At 36.7% G+C, this 21,647-nt stretch overlaps 1 protein-coding gene across 2 annotated transcripts; it reads right to left on the bottom strand.

Annotated features, from left to right (window-relative positions):
• Positions 1-990: 990 nt before the first annotated feature.
• Positions 991-15,769, bottom strand: LOC110093543 (histone-lysine N-methyltransferase ATX4). 2 transcript variants are annotated; one of them, XM_020818459.2, is made up of 24 exons: positions 14,798-15,767; positions 13,733-14,706; positions 13,051-13,106; positions 12,760-12,970; positions 11,968-12,081; positions 11,833-11,901; positions 11,661-11,726; positions 11,463-11,554; positions 11,270-11,362; positions 10,710-10,845; positions 10,463-10,550; positions 10,242-10,341; positions 9,965-10,089; positions 9,566-9,711; positions 9,342-9,446; positions 7,903-7,967; positions 7,586-7,790; positions 6,706-6,792; positions 6,546-6,602; positions 6,379-6,468; positions 6,075-6,161; positions 5,601-5,675; positions 5,409-5,509; positions 991-1,398 (listed from the first exon to the last, which is right to left on the bottom strand). In XM_020818459.2, the coding sequence occupies exons 2-24, from the start codon at positions 14,654-14,656 to the stop codon at positions 1,308-1,310; spliced, it is 3,183 nt and encodes a 1,060-aa protein (XP_020674118.1). In that variant the 5' UTR covers positions 14,657-14,706; positions 14,798-15,767; the 3' UTR covers positions 991-1,307. The 2 variants fall into 2 exon arrangements, with proteins under 2 accessions (XP_020674118.1, XP_028550142.1); XM_028694309.1 differs by having other exon boundaries at positions 10,242-10,338; positions 13,733-15,769.
• Between the last annotated feature and the right edge of the window lie 5,878 nt (positions 15,770-21,647).

Below are 21,647 nucleotides of genomic sequence, written 5' to 3'. Positions count from 1 at the left end.
AAAAAAAACTTATTTTGACTTCATTTAGAATAACTTTTTTACTAATTTTAAAAGAATCTTTCTAGAATAAATTTTTTTTTTTAAATTATAAATTTATATATATAACTTTGAAAAACAGTAAAAATATTATCCCAAATGATGCCTATTTAGGTTATGCTGTCCCTGCTCAATTTCTTCATTGCTACTTCAACATTGCGTGAAGTACAGTTTTAGCCACACATCTATCTCATCAGATTGTCTTCCTTTGCTCTCTTTTTTTCAAGAAGACCGACGTCCACAGCTTCGAAGTAATGGCGCTCGAGCTTGTCTTCGGCTGACTGCCCGTCAAGCTTAAGCAGACCGAAGAATAGGTCGTTGCGGCACCTTTCTCCTGCCCTAAATCCAGTCAATCTGCCAAACTCCCTGATTTAATAAATCCAAAATTTAAGGCAAAACAGAGACGCAACGGGAATCAAATTTCTATAGTGCGATTAAAATTTGTCATTTTTGCTATTTGGCAAGATTTAAGCCTAAATCCTGCATCCAAACAGCCCCTAAACTTGACTTTTTGGTCTTAGTACTTTTCACAGGCAACACCAAATCCAACACAAACTGAAAAAATGTATACAGATCATTCAAATATATTTTTTCGTTAAAAAAGAAAAATAAACAAATCAAAGCATAACATAGATAATTATTACAGAAACACGCCTGCTTAGAGGCTTCAACCTCGACCAAAAATATTTTTTTTACAGAAAAAATCATAGAAGAACCTTTGCAAGCCATCCCAACACTTCAGGAAGCATCAGTAGGAGAGGGCAGAGTCTTTCCTTCCAGGTTTTGCTCACGAGTATAACGATAAACAACTGGAAGAAGACGACCAATCCATCTCCGCAGTTGAACCGGAGCTCCCTTCTGTAATAAAAACCGACTATTTCGATTCTGCTCAGTTTTCATCAGTCATTACAGCAATCAAAGGAATAAAAATGTCAGTTTGGCTGATAATTGGCAAAAAGAAAATTACAGCAGAAACAAAGGCTAGCTTCTGAGTAAATGATAATATGTGGAAGTTTGATTAATGATCGTAACTGGTTACAAAGACAAGGAAACATATTTACAGCAGAAGCACCATTTCTGTGTGCCTATATCCTAATGCAATAAGTTTGCCAAAAGCCTTTTTCTTTGGAAGAAAGTGAAAAACTTATTGAAAAAAATTGGAAAAATAAAAAAATAAACTCATCAATTTGTGTCGGAAGGAGAAGCCTCAATGTCGAAGGAGGGCAGACTTGCACCCGTGTATGAAAAAAATCAACTGTCTGTAAAGCTGCCTAATTCATGAACTTCCGGCAGTTGGAAGAATTGCAAAGGCATGGAACTTTGCATTCTTCAGCTTCATCGGGATCAAACAGATAATCATACCTGCAGCAGAGAAAAAAGGCATCTAAGCAAAGAATGGGTGAAATGGAAATAGATTTTTGGTATAAACAGTTAGCGTGTAGATAATATAAAAGAAGTTAGCAAAATATTTCTGGTAGCTTTTGTAACAGTGGAGACCGAGAAGCAAATTTTCATTCCATTTTCCATAACAAACAACTAAAATAGTGTGTATGTACAGTGTAACACTGTATTCTATTAGTGTACCATCCCGGTTAGAGAGAAATGGGAGAGATTGATTTGGAGATCGCACGAAAATGGCGGAGATCCTAGAGGTGCGCTAGTTCGGGCACATTCAGGCTTCGTTTGTCTCTTCCTCTCCTTTTGTAAAAGATAGTTTTAGAAACAATGGTTAAGAGAATGAGTTTTCTAACGGAGAAGCAAATATTAAAAAGCTTCTCAAAACAATAGAAAAATGAAGTTCCCTAAAAAACATTTCTATAGAAGCATCCCATCCAAACAGCGACCAAAAAATAATTTCGCCGTTTCTAAAAGGAAAAGGAAAAAAAATCGAAAAAATAAAATAAAATAAAATAAGGCCTCAGTTTGCAGCGGCAGCTTTTCCACTGTTCTCATCTCCCCTCTATTGGCAGCCCCCCTCAAGTTGATGGTTATAGGTTGGAGCGTGGACATATTGCAAATCAGTAGAAATCGATAGATGGTTAATACTTTAGTCAGAATGTCAGCCAACTGGTCTTATAAGATGGGACCATCAGAGTATTTTGTTTGTTTCTGGTCCTAAGTTTTGTAACTAGCAACATCAAAAAATTATGGAACAACATGAGTAGTCAACTGTTAGGAAAATTGACAAAGCTGAGATTGTGAGAGCGTTTCAGTAGATGATAAATTTGAGGGAGAGATGGCTTACTAGTGAGTAGGATTATATCCTCAGGGTCAATGCGTGAATTAGTGATGGTTGTAGTGTTCACTTTTGCTTTGATTTCTGATAGATATATTTCTTTTGGTTGGCCCTTCATGAGAGATGGTGCACATCATTCTTTAATAGGATAACACCTGAACGATTGCTTGATTATAGGAGTCTTTCAATCATGAACCAAATGTCTACATAAGCGTCCAAATTCAAAACATATAGGAGTAGAGGAGTTGAGATTGTAGAGTAAAGAGTTTCTGCATATTTTTGGTCTATGAGCATCCAGGTATTGTATTAAAGGTTGAGGGTGACTGATCCATCATCATTGGGGAGGTGTTTAGTTGGTTGGAGATAGAGTTGTCTATGCAGCTAGCAAACCAATTAGCGTTGAAGATTTTGAGGAGCTGAGAGTGCCAAGTTAGGTGATTTTCTGATGATGACATCAACAGGAGATTCTGACATGAGGAGACATAGGAGATCTACGGCTATGCTCGCATCTTTTTATTTCTGATTGATGTATTGTAATTTTATTATTATTAGTGTCCTTTTCCGTTTTTACCCTCACTTGAGGGACTAGATGCATGTAACCCCAAGAGGAAATTTGGTCTTTTGTTTTGTTCTTGTATGAGGGCCTATTTATAGCCTTCTTTTCCCTCTTATGAAGGATGATGATTAATGAAAAAAAAAAAATCAGATTTCTATCTCCTATGTTTTGGAGTTCTAGAAAGAGTGGTGAAGCCTTCGAGAGGCCAATGAAGTACCCAACAGCCCACTAACGGGTGAGCTCTTAGTCTTTAATTTTAATTTTCTCCTTCCCCTTCTCCTCCCATACTCGCCGGCAGACCTCTCCCTCTCCTCCCAAACCGACAACCCTCACACCCCCTACCCATCTCCCCTAACAGACGGCACCATATCCCCTCCCCCTTCCCACTACCCGTCGGCTCCCAACACCAAGCCCAAGCTGGCCGAAAACCTACCAGGCTCCCTCCACCCGCTGGCCCCTTTCTCCACCACCTAAAGCCGCCGACCACATCCTTCTCCCCCACCATAGCCGCCGGCCACATAATTTCCTCCAAACTTTTGAATTCGAATCCACCATAAATGCTTTCTTAATTTAGCCCCACTAATTTAGGGAGAGAATTAAATTCAAATTCAAAATATTTGAATTTCAAATTCTTCTTAAATTCCCCTCCAATTTAGGAAAACCCCAATTAACTTGAATCTAAAATTAATTTCAAATTTAAGTAATCAATCCCTTAATTGCTTGGGCCCACCTCCTTAATACCTAACCCTCTCTCCCCCTTCTCTCCTTGGCCGACCACCCCCCTCTCTTTCCTCTCTCCCCCCCCCCCCCCCCCCCCCTCCTCTCTCCAATTAATTAGATCCCATGAATTAAGGATCTAATTAATACAATCCTCTCGCCACTTTCCCTCCTAATTCCCCAATTATTTCAAATTACAAATAAACATAGCCCTAATTACCCATTAAATCTGAAATTAATTCCATATTTAATATTAATCTTCCTCCACCACCAAACTCTAGAATTCAAGTCCCATCCTCATTCCCCTTCCCCACCCCCATTGTTGGGACGAACACCTACCCGCCCCCTCCTCTCTCACTCTCAATTTTCCCTCTTTGGACAATCATGCATGGCCAACCCAGACATTGACCATGGGTTTGTCTTTGACTCCCAAGGGCATGTAGTCTTGAGATCGTTGTTCTTTGACATCAACATGGAGATCGACGCAACCGTTGAAGAGTACGTGGATTGAATACTATTTTTTCCTATCAACCGCCATCGACGACTTCTACATTCCAACCCGGTGGAAAATCCTACATCCTCCACCTACCCCTCCTACTCCGGCTAGCTTTCTCTTGGACGGTATTGTAAGCTCCCTCCTCCTTGTGGTGACCACATCGGTAATGCTGATATCTTTCTTCTGCAAACCCTAAAGAGAGCATGAGTGAGGGAAACTCAAGGTGAATTATCTAAGTATTAACCCGTGGATTTTTGTTAAGCACACTGGATTTTACTTATATGTTTGTTATTGTTTTGAATTGTCCTGTCTTCAAAGCATATACTATTGCCTAAGCAACTTTGCAACTAAGGATTCCTAAATCTATAATTGTGAAACGTTAATCTTTATATTGGCTAGTCAAGCAATTATTTTATTATTTCTAAACAATTCTGATTCAGTTTCACATCATTTTCAGTTGTGATTTGGATTAAGATGATGTTCTTATGTTGGACACCAAGAACTTTAGTTGAGTGGGGACAAGAATGTTCTCATGATGGGTGAGGGGTTGGCTACTATAGAGGTGGCCGATCGATCCATGGGAGAACAAAAGGTGGGTTGAGGATGATAAGAAGGATTTTTAATAAGAAAGAGATGGCCTTGGGGGCCTATATCAGCATCAACCAAGTATGAGCAAGAGAGGTCATCATTTGGCTTTAGTACTCTGATACCATGAAAGTTGCTAGAGGATAAAGGATAAGGCATAGCAAAAATTAGAGTAGAGAAGATGAAACAAAGTGTGACAATAGAGAAATGATGGAGATCAAGAAGCCATTTTTTAATCCATTTTCCATAATTAACTATTACAATGTATATATATATATATATATATGGAGTAATAATTATCATTATCAATGAAAAATCTTTCAAAATTGAATCATATTTTGGCTTGAATCGAGCTTGGATTGAAGTTGATGAGTCATGTTTGATTTCCTAGCTCGTGACAACAACAAACTAACACATAATCAAGCTCGGCTTCACTTGAAATCAAATTAAATTACTTTGAGCCAAACTTAAGCTAGAATCATATCATCTCTAGATTGAATCACTGAGAGCCCCAACTGCAAAGTGCTACATGAGGTGCTAAACCAGTTTTATGTAATTCTGTTTCTACATCTTCCATCCAAATTACATTTGATCTACCACCATATTTTCTTAATCCTTCTACAACATTATGTAGGTTGCCTAGACATAGTATTAGCGCCTCCTGAGTGCCAAGTTATTCAGAGAGAATTGAACAGCACTTTGGCAAATAAACCATCTCATGTCATCTAAAGATTGCTAAACAGAAAATTAAAACAAATGAGAAATTGAGATACTGATTATACGTTAGCTCGTCGCCTGCAGAAACATTAGTCTTGGCAATGAGAACAATCCTGCTCTCGTCGTTTCCCACGCTCATTATCCTTGCATAGCAGTTGGGCATGCACTACATCAGAGAGCACAACAAGAGAAAACATTAGTAAGCTAGAACAGATAACATTCATTATGACAAAATAGTTGAGTATATATGGCCTCACTGAGTGATTGATTAACCGTGCTAGGTTTCCTTTATCTGTAGCATCAACCACAACCTCTTCACTTATCTTGAACAACTGCAAATAGAAACACAAAAAAGAAAATCCCGCTTATAAATCCAATTATATTCAAATTCCAACGGTCACATTTGATTGCAACTGCTAAACCATCTGACCAGATAATCCTTACAGGCCTAAACCAACTTATCTAGTAAACAATTTAATCATGCAAACCCAATCCTACCTAGCGAATTTAATCACCCCAGGAACCCCTAAGAGAAAAAGATAAACAAAAATGCAAACGTGTGCAACCATACAAATGCAAACTCATCTAATGAGGATTGTTAGCCCGCTTTTGTTGATTATAATTTGCAGATCAGTGTAGCTAAAACAAACTCAAGTTAGTAGCTTATATTTTTAAAGAAAATAAGATCTTAAAAATCAACATAAAACAGAGAGTGGTACAAGAGAACTCACGTAGCAATCCTTCCCTTCTAATCGGTAGTGAGCCTCTCTCAGATCAGCAACACTACCCCTCACTTGCTCACCACGATACTCGAGAACCTGCAAATAAAAATAAGTTCACAAGTGCATATTTGTAAATTGGTTTTAAAATTGATTGATCAAATGAATATTAGAAATAGAAGCTAACAAAAAGTATCGATAAGCAGTGCATAATACGAAGTAGCTCTTGAGGAATCTATGAAATTAGGAATGACAATGCGAAACTCCTTATGGAGAAAGAATAAAACTACAAGTTATGTTCAATTCGTAAATTTACCATTTCTCCTTCTTGAATATTCCTGCGAGCAAGCAAACCCCATCCATGTATTCCAGATCTTCCAAAGCAGACCCTGCTATTTTCCGTTGACTGAAGCATTCAAAGTAAATGTCACAACATTGCCCAAATTATAATATACAGGTAAAATATAGAAAGGAGAGACATGCCTGTAAGTAGTAAAGACGCTCTCTGAATGAAGAAAATGAATTAGGATCCCTCTCCTCCTGTTTATCATTGACAAAAAAATGTTATAAAGAAGATTTTTTTTTTTTCATTTCCTTAATAAGCAAAAGTAAAGCCATAAAAACATTGCAAATAAAGTTTCACCTTAGGTGCATTCAATCTCTGAATTTCATTTAAGGGATGATGGCGAGGTCCCATAAGACGATGAGCGATGGGTTCTTTTTGCTTCCTCTGATAAACAGTTAAAGATAAAAGAAAATCAACTTCTGCAAGATTAATGCAGGTTGAAATTTTACATTAGAAGGCCAATAAAAGCACAACCAGAATGTTAAGTTTTCATAATAAGTATGTTTCCAGTACAAAATGTTTCAATGATCCTGAAAAGGTGTTGATTTTAATCGTACATCATTATAAAGAAACCTTGTTTGAGTCCATAAAAAAAATAAAAAAAATCGAATGCATAACATGTTTGAATTTAAGGGTAAGCGTGAAACCAAATAAAAAAGCACAAAACAAGATAAGAAATCAAACTATTCATATCCAAACAAATATCATTACAAATAAAGTAAAAAGGAAATAAATATTAATGACAACACACTCTGAAAAACCCAAGGAAATGAGCTAAACCCAGCAGAAAATACCAATCATTATAAGGTCACTCAAGCATTTTAGTTCAAGACTAATTTTGTTTTCAGATGCTAAAAACTCTCAAAGGGAAAGACTCACCAAACTAATGAGCGCATGGAGTGTCATGAGACACTAGTAAAATCTATGACTATTTCTTTGAGAATAAAAAGCAAGGAATCATGAGTTATTAATGTTTGCATGGATGGAACATTGGATCATTTTCAAAAACTAAGGCTTCATTTGGGACGGTTTTCTTCCTGCTTCTTAAAGCGACTTTTTAGTGCAAAAAATTTAAAATTTTGTACTATAAAACTGCTTTAAGAAGCAATAAAGAAGTCGTCCCAAACGAAGCTTAAATCTCCCAAAATAAATCATCAAGATTTTCATTACAATGTACCTTATAATCAACCTTCTTATAGATCCGGCACCTAGCAGCAGAAGAAGCTTCAGAAATAAGAGTATTTACAATGGTTGCATCCTCATTGTTTTCTTTCCTAATCAGCCTTGAACCATTTTTCTTGTCTTTTTTTCGGAGCAAGCCTCTGGCTGAGAAGACTCCATGAGGAGTGTGTATGATTAATACATTATCTGGATTTGGTGGCCTGCACAAAAAAAAATATATAAATTTGCAGCAAAGAAACAGACCAAGGATATTCAGACAGAATTATGAAAAACGGTAATTTTAAATTAAGAAAGCAACGGGCACAGGTTTACCTGTGCTGCAAGCAGTATGAGACCATTTTGGTTACTTGTTTCCTATTTTTCTCCAAGCAGTGCAACTGGAAACATTATAAGATGTTAAATTGAACCTTCCATTCAAAGTAATGGAGTAAGAATAAAATCCATTGACTGTTATACCAACATAAAGCATTTGAGACTAAAATTAGATAAAAAAGGTAAAAGTTGAAACAAATGGATTACCTTGTTTTACTAAAAAAAACAAAGGCATTGCATATTTATAGCAGGTAAAAAATAAATGAAAATCAGTAAATTGTGACCACAAAAAACATGCGTTTAAATGTGATACAACAACATTCAAATTATCCATAGATTCAGAATATTTTTTAAAGAAAATCATGCTCAAGAAATTTTGTCAATGTTGCTTGCCCTACTATGGCACTTGTGCTGCTAAAGAACGGAGGCCCAAGCATCATTACTTGATCATTTGACAAGATTTTACCAAGAAAAATGTTATCTAACACAATGAAACAACTTGTAACAATTAGAAACTTTACAGGTAAATGCAACTTTAACAAAAAAAAAATTATGGATAAATATCTAAGAGGTGAAGACAACAATTTTATCTTAAATGTTCAATTTTGACAATGGTATAATATTTTCTGCTACAAACTATCAATCAAAATGAGGATAATCAAATATAAGAAAATTTGTTCGTTGCATAATTGCTTATTTTATTAGTATTGTGTTGGCTTCGGCACTATCCTACGAGGCTTGAAATCCAGCTTACCTAAAATTTACATGGGATATAATATCAATTTCTATGATATTATTGTGATGGTAAAATGATAGGAAATACTTGAGTTCGCAAGTAATCCTATCAGAATTACTTGTGGATTACTTGCGTTCGCAAGCAATCATAACGATAAATTGGTAAAAACAGCGAGAAAGAACACAAGAACGCCAATGAAATCAACCAAAGACACTAGATTGTATTAGGAAAATCAAAGCAAAGCAAACATAAAGCAAAGATACAATTGATCCTCAATTCGAGAGAATGATTGTTCTCTCCCAATCTTTAGACGAAGAGTCTAGAGCCCAAATCACCAAAGAGGACTCCAAGAGAAACAATAATCAGCATAAACCCTAACCCTAACCTCTCATGCCTATTTAAAGCTTACTTCTCTTGAATTCAAATTTCCTTTCCCTCCTAACCTAGCCGCCTCCATTAATTAGTCCTATGAAGCCCACAACTTGGGCTGCAATCATATAGGAGGGGTATGACCTGCCTCCAGTAGACTAGGGCCAGCCCATGTGGGGCTGGCTGGGTCGGTTCAGGAACCGACCCAACATAAAATTTTACCATATGCCACATTAATTCCGCAAAAATCACAATTTAAGCAGTATATTAGCATGGAATATATCAGTCGTATAATATCAACATAGAAAGACTAATATCATGTTTACAGCCATACCTCCATTTGATATCCTGCTCTGGATGCACACATAGCATGATAATAAGTAGAGCATTTGTAGCACTGTGTACAAGAACCATGCATCTGCTTACATATCGAACATGTCTGATGGGATAAAAAACAAGCCAGTTACTCATTTGTGACGTGAAAAGAATGCAGTCATTAATAAAAAGAATTGTGAAAATCAACTGATATAAGCCTTTCATAAAATTCACTGTATTGACCTTTGCCAAAGACTGCAATGGGACATTCAAAATACCAACAGCAGGCTCCATCTTTTCACCACTTGAGAAAGATACTTCAGGTTGAAACCAGGCACACGTTACATGAACCCAGAGTTCTTCAATTTCTGTTGGCTTAAGAGCACCACCTGCAAGAAATTTGATAAACACAGCATTACCAAATTTAACCTTGCATGGCAGTGAAGTAAAATATGCAGAGAATATTAATCCGAAACACATTTGGTGGATGTGAGACTTGATTTATGTAGCGAAAAAGAACGTAGATCATTTATTAAACAATGATCGTAGGTTCGAAGCATTTTCCATCTCAAATAAAAAAATTGCTGTGACGCCAAAGATCAAAAAACTTCCATTTTCATAAGCCAGAAATATTGGGAGTACCTTTTACAGGGCAAAGACAACATTCCCGTGTATACTGAGGCGTTTCGCAGGCTCTGCAAACCCAAGATGTGAAATCCCGAATGTTTCTTGCTCCATAGCATTCTTGATGGACAGCTATTTGGCACCTAGAAATAACATCAAACTATATGAATTGTAAGTTTCTATAATAATTTAGGAGAAACTTCCAAGTACCAATGAGTAGCACCTATGACATCAAATAAATAAGAAGTTCAATCACTCCTGTGTATTTAAAGAATGGAAAAGAACCCAGAACTACCTATTACAGATAATAATTTTATTGTAGTCCCAATCCTCAACCCATCTGCAGATTGCACATCGCTCTGTTGTCCATTTAGCATATATTGGTTCATATTCTTCTGTTTAAAAGAAATGAAAATCATAAAATACTCATTCTACAAGGCTTTTCAGAACATAAACGGAGCAACATTGCCAAAATGTCCAAAAAAAAAAGTACAAAAAATGATCAAATTTATATACCTTGTAAGAAATCAAGTAGTTTCTGTTTTCTCACTTTTGGAGATGGGCGCTTCGCATTGTTTGGAAAGAGTGCATTGTATTGATCCAACTGTAGAACAACATTAAAATGGTTAAATTTTGTAGTGTTCTGCTCCTTAAAAGTGTATCAGAATATCAATAACTGTGAACAAGAAGACGTTCTTTTAGAAGAACAGGTTTAAGAATAGCATCCTGATGATGATAAAAAAACAATGAGTTAATTGAGTACCCATTTTCCAAGTGATAGCATTTTACTTTTGACCTTGACGCTACTCTTCCAGTTTTTCGTTTTGCAACCAGTATGCCGCTCCCATTCTGTTAATGTTATCTTCTGCGACTTGCAAAGGCCACAATGGCATGATACCCTACCAAAGAGAAAATGTCAGTACCATTATTAAAGCACTCGGTGATGATAAGCAACTAGAAAAGAAGATTAAATAATGAATAAGAAAATCTCTATCCATAGTTGTTACCATTAAAGAAAAACCAAATAAAGAATAAAAAACAGCTATATACTGAGCATAAATCCCCTTGCAATCTTTTTCAGTCTACTCTCCAACTTGTCCTTTAATCCACATTACATCCACACCACAACTTTAATTAGTGATTATTCGGTTAAAAATAAGCTACATGCAACCTGGTTATGCTAGTATTAGCCAAATTTTTTATGGTTATAAATTAAACCATCTAGATTACAAAAGTAAAGCAGGAGCTATCCTACATTCATGGCAATTCAAAGCTGAACCACATTTATTATTAAACTTATTTTGCCCTGAAGAAGAAGCTTACATGTGCTGCTCTGGGAAGTATGTCCCTTCCACACCTGAACAAATTACAGCTACCTGGCCAGGTTTCATCTCTACCCGGCCATTGTTATCATATCTGCTAGGAAGAAAGCAGAGTTTGTTAATTATATGAAATCATAAATCAGATGTGAACCCAAATCATTAACGAGAGAAAAATACAAACAAAAAGTAATAACCTGACTTGCGAAATCTTCTTATGAGCATTTGCTGATTCATAGTTAAATTTTGGCTTGCACTCCGGACAATAGTAGTTAGTATTTTCAATATCCTTTAAAATACCAAGATGATTTAAATCAATGCACACATACAAGGAAGATGATTGCTATACTAAATCCCATGATAATAAAACGCCAAAAGGATTACATGAAGCAGACCTTAAGATTGCAACAAATTTTGTCACATTCCGCATGAACCCAGACTTGGCATCCATCACAGCAAACCTACAATATCTAGAATATTTCAGATAAAATCATTGATAATTTGCACATCCATACATTTTGACAGTTAAAGATCAAACCTTTATGATAGTGAGATATATCAACTTACCCAACTCCCACTATCTGAGTGACGCCATATCTTCTTGCAAATGCCACAGTATTGTTTTGACCTCAATAGCTTCAAAGTATAAAAGCGAATGTTTAGAAATTCACTCAATGATCTCAATGATATAGTGATTAATACCTTTGCACAGTGTCTGCAGATCAACTGTTCTGATATCTGCTTCATATTCTTTGTGTTTTTTAATGGAAAAGTCAATCCACAACTTTCACATCTAAGCCCCAATTTGTCTCCTGACTGATAATAAAAGCCAAATAAGGTAAAACCAAACAACTCAGCAGACACTACTTATAATGCTAGCACAAGCCTAAGAACAATGAACTATGCCATATTCTGCTGCAATGAAAAAGTTCTACAATTACCCGAATTAATCATATCATCTTGCTTCAAGTAAATTTCTTGTTAATACAGAGAAAATCAGTAGGACTATAATAGTCATTTGGAGATGAACTCCAAAACTAAGGTTTCCTTTGTGATGGCTTTTTTATTGCTTCTTAAAGTAGCTTTCTAGCATAAAAATTTTAATTTTTGTACTAGAAAGCTTATTTAAAAAGCAGCAAAAAAACTGTCCCAAATGAAGCCTAAATCTTATTGTCCCTCTAATGTTTCAACCAAACTTCATGACTGGATTAAGCTGTGAAGATCTCGTTGATAACTGCTCATTCTCATATATCTTTTCATGTCACAGAAAGATAACTTTATCCATATGTTGGTATAAAAGCACAAAAGAAATAAAATTTTGGCTCAAGATATTTAATTAAAAAATTTTATCATAATGGGCATCAAAATTCTTAAATTTATTTTGAAATGAGAGCAAAAAATTCATATTGCACTGATCTCAAAATAAGTAAGATGACTTTAACATCCATCTAATCGAAATTTTTCCAAAAAAAAAAATGCTTGCAACCATCTTGCCTGCATCTGTGACTGGCATTCCAAGTCATGGTTTGAATCGGTAGCTTCTTGGATCCCTCTGGGCATGGATTGGCTGTTTTCCATTTGTCCACCCGAACTCATTTCATCAACCTCAGCTCCTAGGAAGCCATGCTCAGCTAAGAATGCCTCATCGATAGCCATGCGAAATTCAGAGGGACTGCTTCTGTAAAGTTGTGTCTGGCCTTGGAACCTGCCACAAGAAAGTGATGGTTCGAAAAAAAACTACTAAAGCAAGAACCATGCAATAGTTTCAGAGCTCAGGTCACAAACCTATCTAAATATTCCATGAATGGAAATAACATCCCTTGTTTAACCCATCCATAATCCTGCCCATAAAGTTGAAGAAAAACACAAAAAAAAAAAGAATTAAGACTAAAATTAGTATGAAACAAAATTTTAAAAAAAAAAACTAATAAAATATTGTTCGTTTCATTATCTCCTTATTTGACTGTTATTGTATTAATTCCTTATAATTATTAAATAAAAAATATCTAAATAATGTCCAATCTTATTTATTATCATCAAATTATAGTCTTAATAGTCTAAACCATAAGATATTTAGGTAACTAATTACACCATAAACTAAACATTATTATGATAATAAAGGAAGAGAGGAAAAAAATGGGAAATACTTGGCTGCAAATTAAATTTTGATAATTATTAAATAAATAACATATAAAATGTAAATATTTTGTGCATGCATATAATGATTTGGACATATGTTTAAGCTCTAAATTAAAGCATGGCAAAAGTAAAAGAATTTATAAGAAAATTCCTTAATTAAGAAAACGATGGATCACAGCTGATCATATCATTCACACAACTTTCAATGTGTGATGAACGGCAATCCGTCGTTCTCGTGTTCAGAAATTTTCTTAGTAGTTTTGTCTTTCACCGTGATCAAGCATTAGATCCCAAAGAGATACAGGAAGGTCACGTAGTTATAATATACCCTTTCTTCACCAGAGAACCCAAAAAACATCACACAAAGAGCTCCGGCAATGCGGGAATTGAGGACCATAGCAGGAGCTTGTTGAATTGGATTGATGACAATGGCAGGCCAAACAGGATACTTCTTCCCCGACTTCGCCCAAAGTACATCCCCCAAATGAAAATCCTCTGGGAAAAAATAATCCTGCCTTCGTTCAGCTCTGTCTGCGGGCAAACTACGCTCCTCAGTCGCTCGTTCAGGATAAAAGCCCGTAGGAGCTTCAGCACAAACGATTGGAGGCGGAAAACGCTCCTCCAAACATACAAAAGCTTCATAGAGAGATGTGAGAGTGCTTCGCGATGTCGAATACTTCCTCACTCTGAAGTTTCTGCACGCCCTATAGCATTCCTCTTCCCTAATCAATGCAAGGGAGTTTACTTCCACAGGGTTTATAAAACCGTTTCCTTTATAACCAAAGTTCTCTTTTTTACGCTCCGCCGGTTTAGCTGCTGTATCTAATTCAGAATCCGGTGCTTTGAACTTGGGTTTCTCTTTCTTACATGGGTCAGTGAGGACTGAGTCATTGAATCGGGAAGGGAGCACCAGCATCCGTCCCCGGGACGTTCGTACAATCGGCGTTGACGGAGCAGGCGGCGCCGTCGCCGGAATCGGAACCAACCGCAAGGCTTCCGCTGCCTCAAGCTCCGCCTCGCCGGGGAAGAATGACACCTCTCTGCAGAAACTCCGACGGAACTCTTCGGGCAGGTAAGGCAGCCCCACTGAAATGCCGATTTCGGCTAAAATCTCGAGCGGAAAGAAGCTATCAACCCTCCGCTTTTTCCGTCGGCTTACGGCCGCCCCATCTCCATCGCCCTCGCCGCCGCAATCCGCCTTGCACCGCTTCAGGCTCGGCATTTGCCCCTGCAGGCTTCGCTTGATAATCATCTTGCTCCCGTGACCCAGAAATCAACCCTAAATTCCGGCAAGGATCCAAACTGCGATATTGATCACGGAGAGAGAGATATAGCGAATTCCAAGGACCGAAACGAAGCAAGAAAAACCCTAATTTGCATCGAAAGAACTCACGGAGGATAATTGGGCCAGATTGGATCGCATAGAAGGCGACCCCTGCACCTGGAGCCGGAGCCACCGCTTCCCCCTTTTTTCTCTTTTTTCTTTTCAGCCTATTGACCTCCAAGGAGAGAGAAGTTTCGTCTGCGTTCCGCCTGGAAATCGAGAGAGAGAGAGAGAGAGAGAGAGAGAGAGAGAGAGAGAACGCAGAGAGAGAAAGAAAGAAAGATGGGGGTGAACAGTAACGTTAACGTGTCGTGGGCAGCGAAGCGAGTCCAAGGGGCTATGCCGCTTCGCCCAAGTCGGAGCTAGAGATGGGCTCAAACTCAAAGTCACCGGTGAACGGATCCACCTTCCATGGTTTTTTAATCGATCCGGCGGGAAATGGAAAACGTAATCGAGGAGGGAAGCCCAATTTTTTGCAGCTTCGGATATGCAATTCCTTTTCACTTCAAAACCTTTCCTTTTTATTATTATTTAGCCTTTCTTTCTATTATTTATCGTTTGGGCTCAGATGGGTGCGGCAAATTCGCAATGGCGGACTCATCTGAGTAAATTAATGGCGGTGGCGAAGATAAATGACTAATTTTGTTCCCTCGACTCGTAACTATGTATGGCTACCTACTTCGATTTGGTGTGTCAATTAATCCAATTTGATTCATAGTTGTTCACTTGAGATCTTTGAAGTGCTTTATTGCCGCGTGATGAAGCTCGATTAATGGTGATAAGCAGGGTTTCGAAGTTCCATGCATGGGCTGCTCATCGCCGTGGGAGAAGACGACTCCAAAGACGAGACCTTTAGCCTCAGTATAAGTAAGATGACCCAGATCCAAGGTGCTTGCGGTTTGTAACAGAAACTTATTTAATTGTTAGCCTTAATTTTGGGTTTAACCATTTGGCCTAAGCGTATTAGGCGCATCGGTATTTTGGCCTTTGTAAGGTCAATGTGCTTTGCAGCCTTCGCTTGATGAAGCGCGCGCGAGAGCGAGAGAGAGAGGAATTTTTATATTTGGCCACAATGGTTGAATATAGAAGTTTTGATTTTAGGTTGTCAAATACTCAAATGAGAATCTGTAAAAGATAATGCAAAGCCTGCTCTTTTTATGTCTCTTTATAATGCCAGGACAATGATATTTGGATCTGCGAACATAAAAATTCTTTTTTTTTAATATACTGATATGGATGCCTGTAATTCTCTCGTTTAAATTTTCTATGAAGGATTTTGAGATTGGAGAGCTTTATTATAGCGATCATGGGTTGTTGCAGTAGGCATGAAAGGCAATTTTCTTTTTTGTTTGATTAATTTCTGATTCGGTCTGCTAGCGCAGCTAATCTGCTAATGGAAGCACGCGTTGTATGCGGTGGATGGAAGTAGCTGCATATACAGTAGATGCAGAGTGTTGGATTTAAAGTTGCTTGGTGAAATTTTGTTGTTTCTTATTTTGAATCTAGTAAGCCATTATTATACTGAGTTTGAGAGAAGTTTAATGGGTCGCTATGGGAGAAGGAGAAAGCTCTCAAACAGGAAAGAAGAGATTGAGGGTGTGGGGTGATTGTAAAATTAATTATGGGCATCAGAGTGTCGCTTGATGGAATTTTTATTAGCTCAGGTAATCTGACATAATTAGTTCTACTTCCGGTAGTCAATAATATGTCGTCACGTGCTCTCACTCTTTACTGCACGGCCCCACGACCCGACTCGGACCAGAATCCGGGATTACTATGTTCGCGTATTGCTAGGTATTACTCGATATTGCTAGGTATTGCTTGATAATAACGAGAAATATCGCTCTGTGAAGACCGCTCTGTGAAGACTGTCTTCTTATTTATAAATTAGATTTTGGCTTCCTTTGAGACAGCTTTTTATTGTTTTTTAAAATAATTTCTTATTACAAAAATTTTTATACTAAAAAATTATTTTAAGAAGCAATAAAAAAATCGTCCCGAACGAAACCTTAAAGTTAATAATACATGATAAAATACATGTGATGGTATACAGGCTTTGACTTTGAATCGGTATTTATGTATGATACAACTTTTTACTTGTGTTTTGAAAAAGTCTTGATGATAGGGAGATATTTTTGCATTTTTGCTTGAAACGAATATCCAACATATAGGTAAAACATAAAAATATAAGAAACACTAGAGTTTTTATGTGAAAAATAAAAAGGTAAAAAATTTATAAGACTTGATCTAATTGAAATAATTCACTATGTATTTGAAGTTATAGAAATCTATTTTTATCTACAATTAGAGAAAATGAGAATATAAAGGAAGTACTTGTTTTATCTCTCATAATTATTGTAGAGATTGTGAGAGTAGTGGAGGAATAATGATAACAAAAGATTATGTCAATCAAACAAAGATGGCCAAATGATGGTGATTAGGCGACAGTAATTGGACCACAACATTCAGATGATGGAGTATGAACTATGATAATTTGGTGCCATTAGTCAGGTGATATCAATTGGTCGACAGCAATAACTAGCAGCGATCATTAGCACTGAATATCAAGAAGATGTCTAGAGTTCTTCTAATATGTAATCATTGTCTAATATTAAGTCTAGCACTAATTTAGGTCTCTTTTATGTAAAGAATAATGCTCAATTCATAAATATTGAGTGTTGTTTCGATAAATTTATCTAGAAATTTATAATTTTCTATCGAATTATTCATATTATTATTTTTTCAACATTTAAGCGTCTTAATGACCTCAAAATTTAATGATATTGAGTCTTTGGAGTCTAGCTCATCGAGACGTTCGATTTCACTTGAAGCATGTAAGATTTTGTGATCATTTGATCCTCCAATTAATGACTGTAAGTTATCATGAACCATACACCATGTTTTGATTTCAAATCTTTTGGACTATTCTTTTTTTATTAGAGGATAAACATATTATTATTCTTTTTTTAAGAGTATTATCTTTGATTTTTATAATATGCTATTAATTATTATAGATCTGTAGGTCCTCCCCTTCTTCTTCAATTATTTATTTGTCACGTACATGATTATATATAGTTGTTACATTTTAAATTTTTGTAATGGTTTATTTATATTTTTTATTTTAATAATTGTATTTATATAGTTGTTACATTCATTTTCTCGTTTATCTCTTTTTTACATCTTTGATGTACTCTTATCATGATTTCCCTTTTTTTATTTTTATTTATTTAGTTTTTGTGCATTTTAATGTTTTAAAAAAAGGCATAGTTTTTATTTATTTCTAATTTTTATTATCATTCAAGTTTTTTCTTTTAATTTGAAGATATATTTTTGAACTTAAATGAAGTCATTATATACCAAAAAAATGTTAAAAAATTGCAAACAAATCTGTTGAATTTTAAGAAATTTGAAAAAATATATTGTAACTCATTTTCTCCTTTAAAGTATAAATATACCCCATAGGAGAGAAGTTTTGCGGGCTCTGGGGTTTAGGGTTTTTGCCCTAATCCTCCTGGCGGCCGTTCCTTCATGCGTTCGTCGGCGGCGTGGGGAGTTTTCTCTTCCTGTTGTTTTCGTGATTTTGATTTTATGGCTTCTTCTCGTCTTCGCGATCCTGGTTTCTTACCTGGTGTTTCACCCCTCTCATTTAAAGATGTTCTCTCTGGTTCAGCCTCCGCCCCTGTTGATTTTCCTGAACTTAAAGTCTCTTCTTTTAGAGGCATGCCTTCTTTGTGGATTTCGGAGTTGAAAATTAAGTCTTTGGCTGCCCCTTTTGAGTTTGCTCTGGTTGGGAAGTTCCCTGCCCGTCGGCCCTCTTTGGAAGCCATTAGAATTTTTTTTTTTAATCTTAAGTTAAATGGGGAGGTTTCGGTTACTGTTCTGAATCAACGTAATATTTTGATTAAGATCTTCAACGATTTGGATTATTGCAGAATCTTCGCGCATCGTTCTTACTTCGTTAACAGCTGTTTCATGAAACTCATAAAGTGGTTTCCTACCTTAGATGTGGAAATCGAATCTCCTGTGATTCCCATCTGGATTTCATTTCCTAACCTAGCCTCACATGTATGCTTCTCGAATCTTGCATGGCCTTGGAACTGTTTTCGGCAAACCTTTAAAAATTGACCGCTACATCATCTGGTTCCCGACCTTCTGTTGCTAGAGTGTTGGTAGAGATTGATGTGTCTAAATCATTTCCTGAGAAAATTTGGGTTGGGCCGGAAAGTTCTGGTTACGTGCAATCTGTGGTTTTTGAGGATTTTCCGGATTATTGTGTGCATTGTTCCTCTTTGGGGCACTCTAAAGCGGGTTGTAAGATCCCGAATCCTAATCTCGTCCCTTCTTCTTCTTTGGGGGGTGGTGATATTTCGGGTGCTACTTTTGTTCCGTCTGTCCCTGTGTCTTCTCCTACTATTTTTGCTTTGGCTGTTGTAGAAACTACTGTTACTCCTTCTGTTACTGAGGTTTCTTCTATTCTGTTCGAGGCTTCTGCTCCTGTTGTGTTGGGGTCCCAAATGCCATTGGATGAAGTAAATAAGTTGGGGGATGAAGCTTTAATTATTTCGGAGGTTAAGGCATTGGTCCCCTGTATTAACTCTGGTGGTGTTATTAATGCTTTGGAAATTTGCCCTGTAGTGGTTGTGCTTGATGAGTTGGCTATTTCTTCGCCTATTGTGGGTGTTGTGGAATCGTTCATGAATATTAATAATGGCTCTGGTGAAGAGCCAGTTTTGGTTGTCGAGGCTTCATGTGTTCTTGTGGTTAATATGGATATTATCCCTGAGGGTGTGCGGGAGGATTTTTCAAATGGTAATTTGGTTTACGTTACTGTAAACTTGGTCCATACTCAGACTTTGGCTAACCGTGTGGGTGTTAATTCTGGTTTTGAATTTTGTAACCATGTGGATTGGATGCACGGTTCGTCTAAGTTTAGATCTGAATCTGATTTTTCTAATTGTCGTGGCTTCTCCGGATTTGGCTGAACCGGATTTTTATGGTGGTTCTGACCCTAGAAATGATTTTACCTTGGTTCGGGTAAGACCTGTTGTTTCTCGTGGGAGTGGGAGATTTCGCGGGAGGGGCCGCGGGAGGGGACGAAGAAGAAGATAATCTCATATTTAATGTTTCTTTTCTTGCCACTTATTGCTTCGGAATAGCTTCGGAATGGTTTTTCTGGTATTTTGGATCGGGTTTTTTGAGGCAATGATGTGGCCGGGGCTCGTGTCTTTGTCGTCGAGCTGGTGGCAACCTTCGGTGTCTTTCGATAGTTGGATGTGGGCGCCTTTTTTCACCGTATGGATGGTCCGTGCGAGGCTTCAGGGATGCTGGGAGCCTCGACCGTATACTGAGCCTAATGTGGGTTGTATTTTATTTTCCTTTTATTTCTCTGGTCATTCATTGTTGTAACCGCTATTTCCTTTTTTAATTTATGTGTTTTTGTTAATAAAAAAATACCACATAGGAGAAGGAAAAATCACTCCTTCCAATCTCTTTTGATATGTGAAGTTTTTTTTTTTTTTTAAAGAGATCAAATATCACCCTAGTAACACCCTAGGGTCTAATTTTAGAAGGATTATATACTTATCAATTAATTAACCAACTAGAGCTTTTATAAATTCATCAATATAAATCAATATAATTTAAACAAAAAAAAATCATATACATCAAAATATAGTGTGCTCTTTTTCACATATATACATCCACAATATTTATATCATAACAAGTATGTATGTCACATACGTATAAAAAAATAGCTATTATTTCTCAAAATTTAAAATTTATCCATATTACCTAAATTAGGATATCTCTCCCAAAATATAAAAATACTTAATGAAAATTTAATGTCCAGTCAAAATGACATATAAAAAATTATATGGTGAAAGTTTATTAAAAATCAACATAGCATGATTTTTTGTATATTCTGACCAAATTAAAATCCATAACATGCAACATACACAAAATTATTAAAATTAATAATGGTACAATACTAAAAAATTAGATTTTTCATAGCAGATGTTAGGAGCTGTTTTAGAACCGTTGTCAAAACCATCTTTTAGCATTGGTTATGACCACTGCTAATTGCACCGGTTTTAACCGTTGCAATTAGCCCAATTTTATGAGCACTAAAAAAGCCCTAATTCCCAATTTTATGCTCGCCAAAAAAGTTTTTAACATCAAATTTGATCGCACCGGTGCTAATCATTTTAACCGATGCAATTAGCCCAATTTTATGAACGCCAAAAAAGCCCTATTTCCCAAGTTTATGTGCGCGATCTCTGAAGTTTTGCTCTCCATCTTCTTTCCTTTGTGCGACCCAAGCGAAGTGAAACTCTTTGCACCGAGCATCACAGCTGCTCGCAAAGAGGAGGCCACTGCACATCTTGTTTGATATTCTTCTCACCCGAAGACACATACTGTCCAGGAACGGCGTGAGGAAGAGATCAAGGAAGCACAGCGTGATGAGGTAGAACGGCAGCTGGAGAATCTTCGGCGAAGTATCGTTACCCTTTCTTCTCATTGGTTCTTTTTTTCCTCCTAACAGCTGCCATTCGTTTTCAAGTTCATGACAAGGAGGCCTTCATCGTTCAATAATAGGAAATGGGAACTTTTCAGGAGCTTTTTGGGCCATGGAGGTTGCAGTTTACCTTCTTCTTTGTCCAATAATTGGTGGTTAGTGATGGTTGTATATCTCATCCCAACTAAAATAATATAACATATTATCATTTATATGTATTTGATGGTTGCAATACTATCCATTTGTCTTCACAAATTATATTAAAAAAATTCTGGAAGGTTGTGGCCATTTTAACCGCCACAACTTTCTAGATTTAGCGGTTTAATCCACTACAATTCTGCAAATTTATATTTTGTGAGCTAATTGTTGCGGTTATGCCCGCTGCAATTTTGTACATTTGTAACG

This window comes from Dendrobium catenatum, unplaced genomic scaffold, assembly GCF_001605985.2.
Source record: "Dendrobium catenatum unplaced genomic scaffold, ASM160598v2 fragScaff_scaffold_450, whole genome shotgun sequence".
Lineage (NCBI taxonomy): Eukaryota > Viridiplantae > Streptophyta > Magnoliopsida > Asparagales > Orchidaceae > Dendrobium > Dendrobium catenatum.
The sequence above is the reverse complement of the archived record's forward strand: the minus strand, read 5'-3'. Positions and strand labels throughout refer to the sequence as shown.

Excerpts from the sequence above, each read along its gene's own strand:
- LOC110093543 (XM_020818459.2), bottom strand. The coding sequence starts at position 14,656 with ATGATTATCAAGCGAAGCCTGCAGGGGCAAATGCCGAGCCTGAAGCGG. Across the intron at positions 12,082-12,759 it reads AATGCCAGTCACAGATGCAG|TCAGGAGACAAATTGGGGCT; the intron begins GCAAGATGGTTG and ends TTTTATTATCAG. Across the intron at positions 6,162-6,378 it reads ATATTCAAGAAGGAGAAATG|GTTCTCGAGTATCGTGGTGA; the intron begins GTAAATTTACGA and ends TTTTATTTGCAG.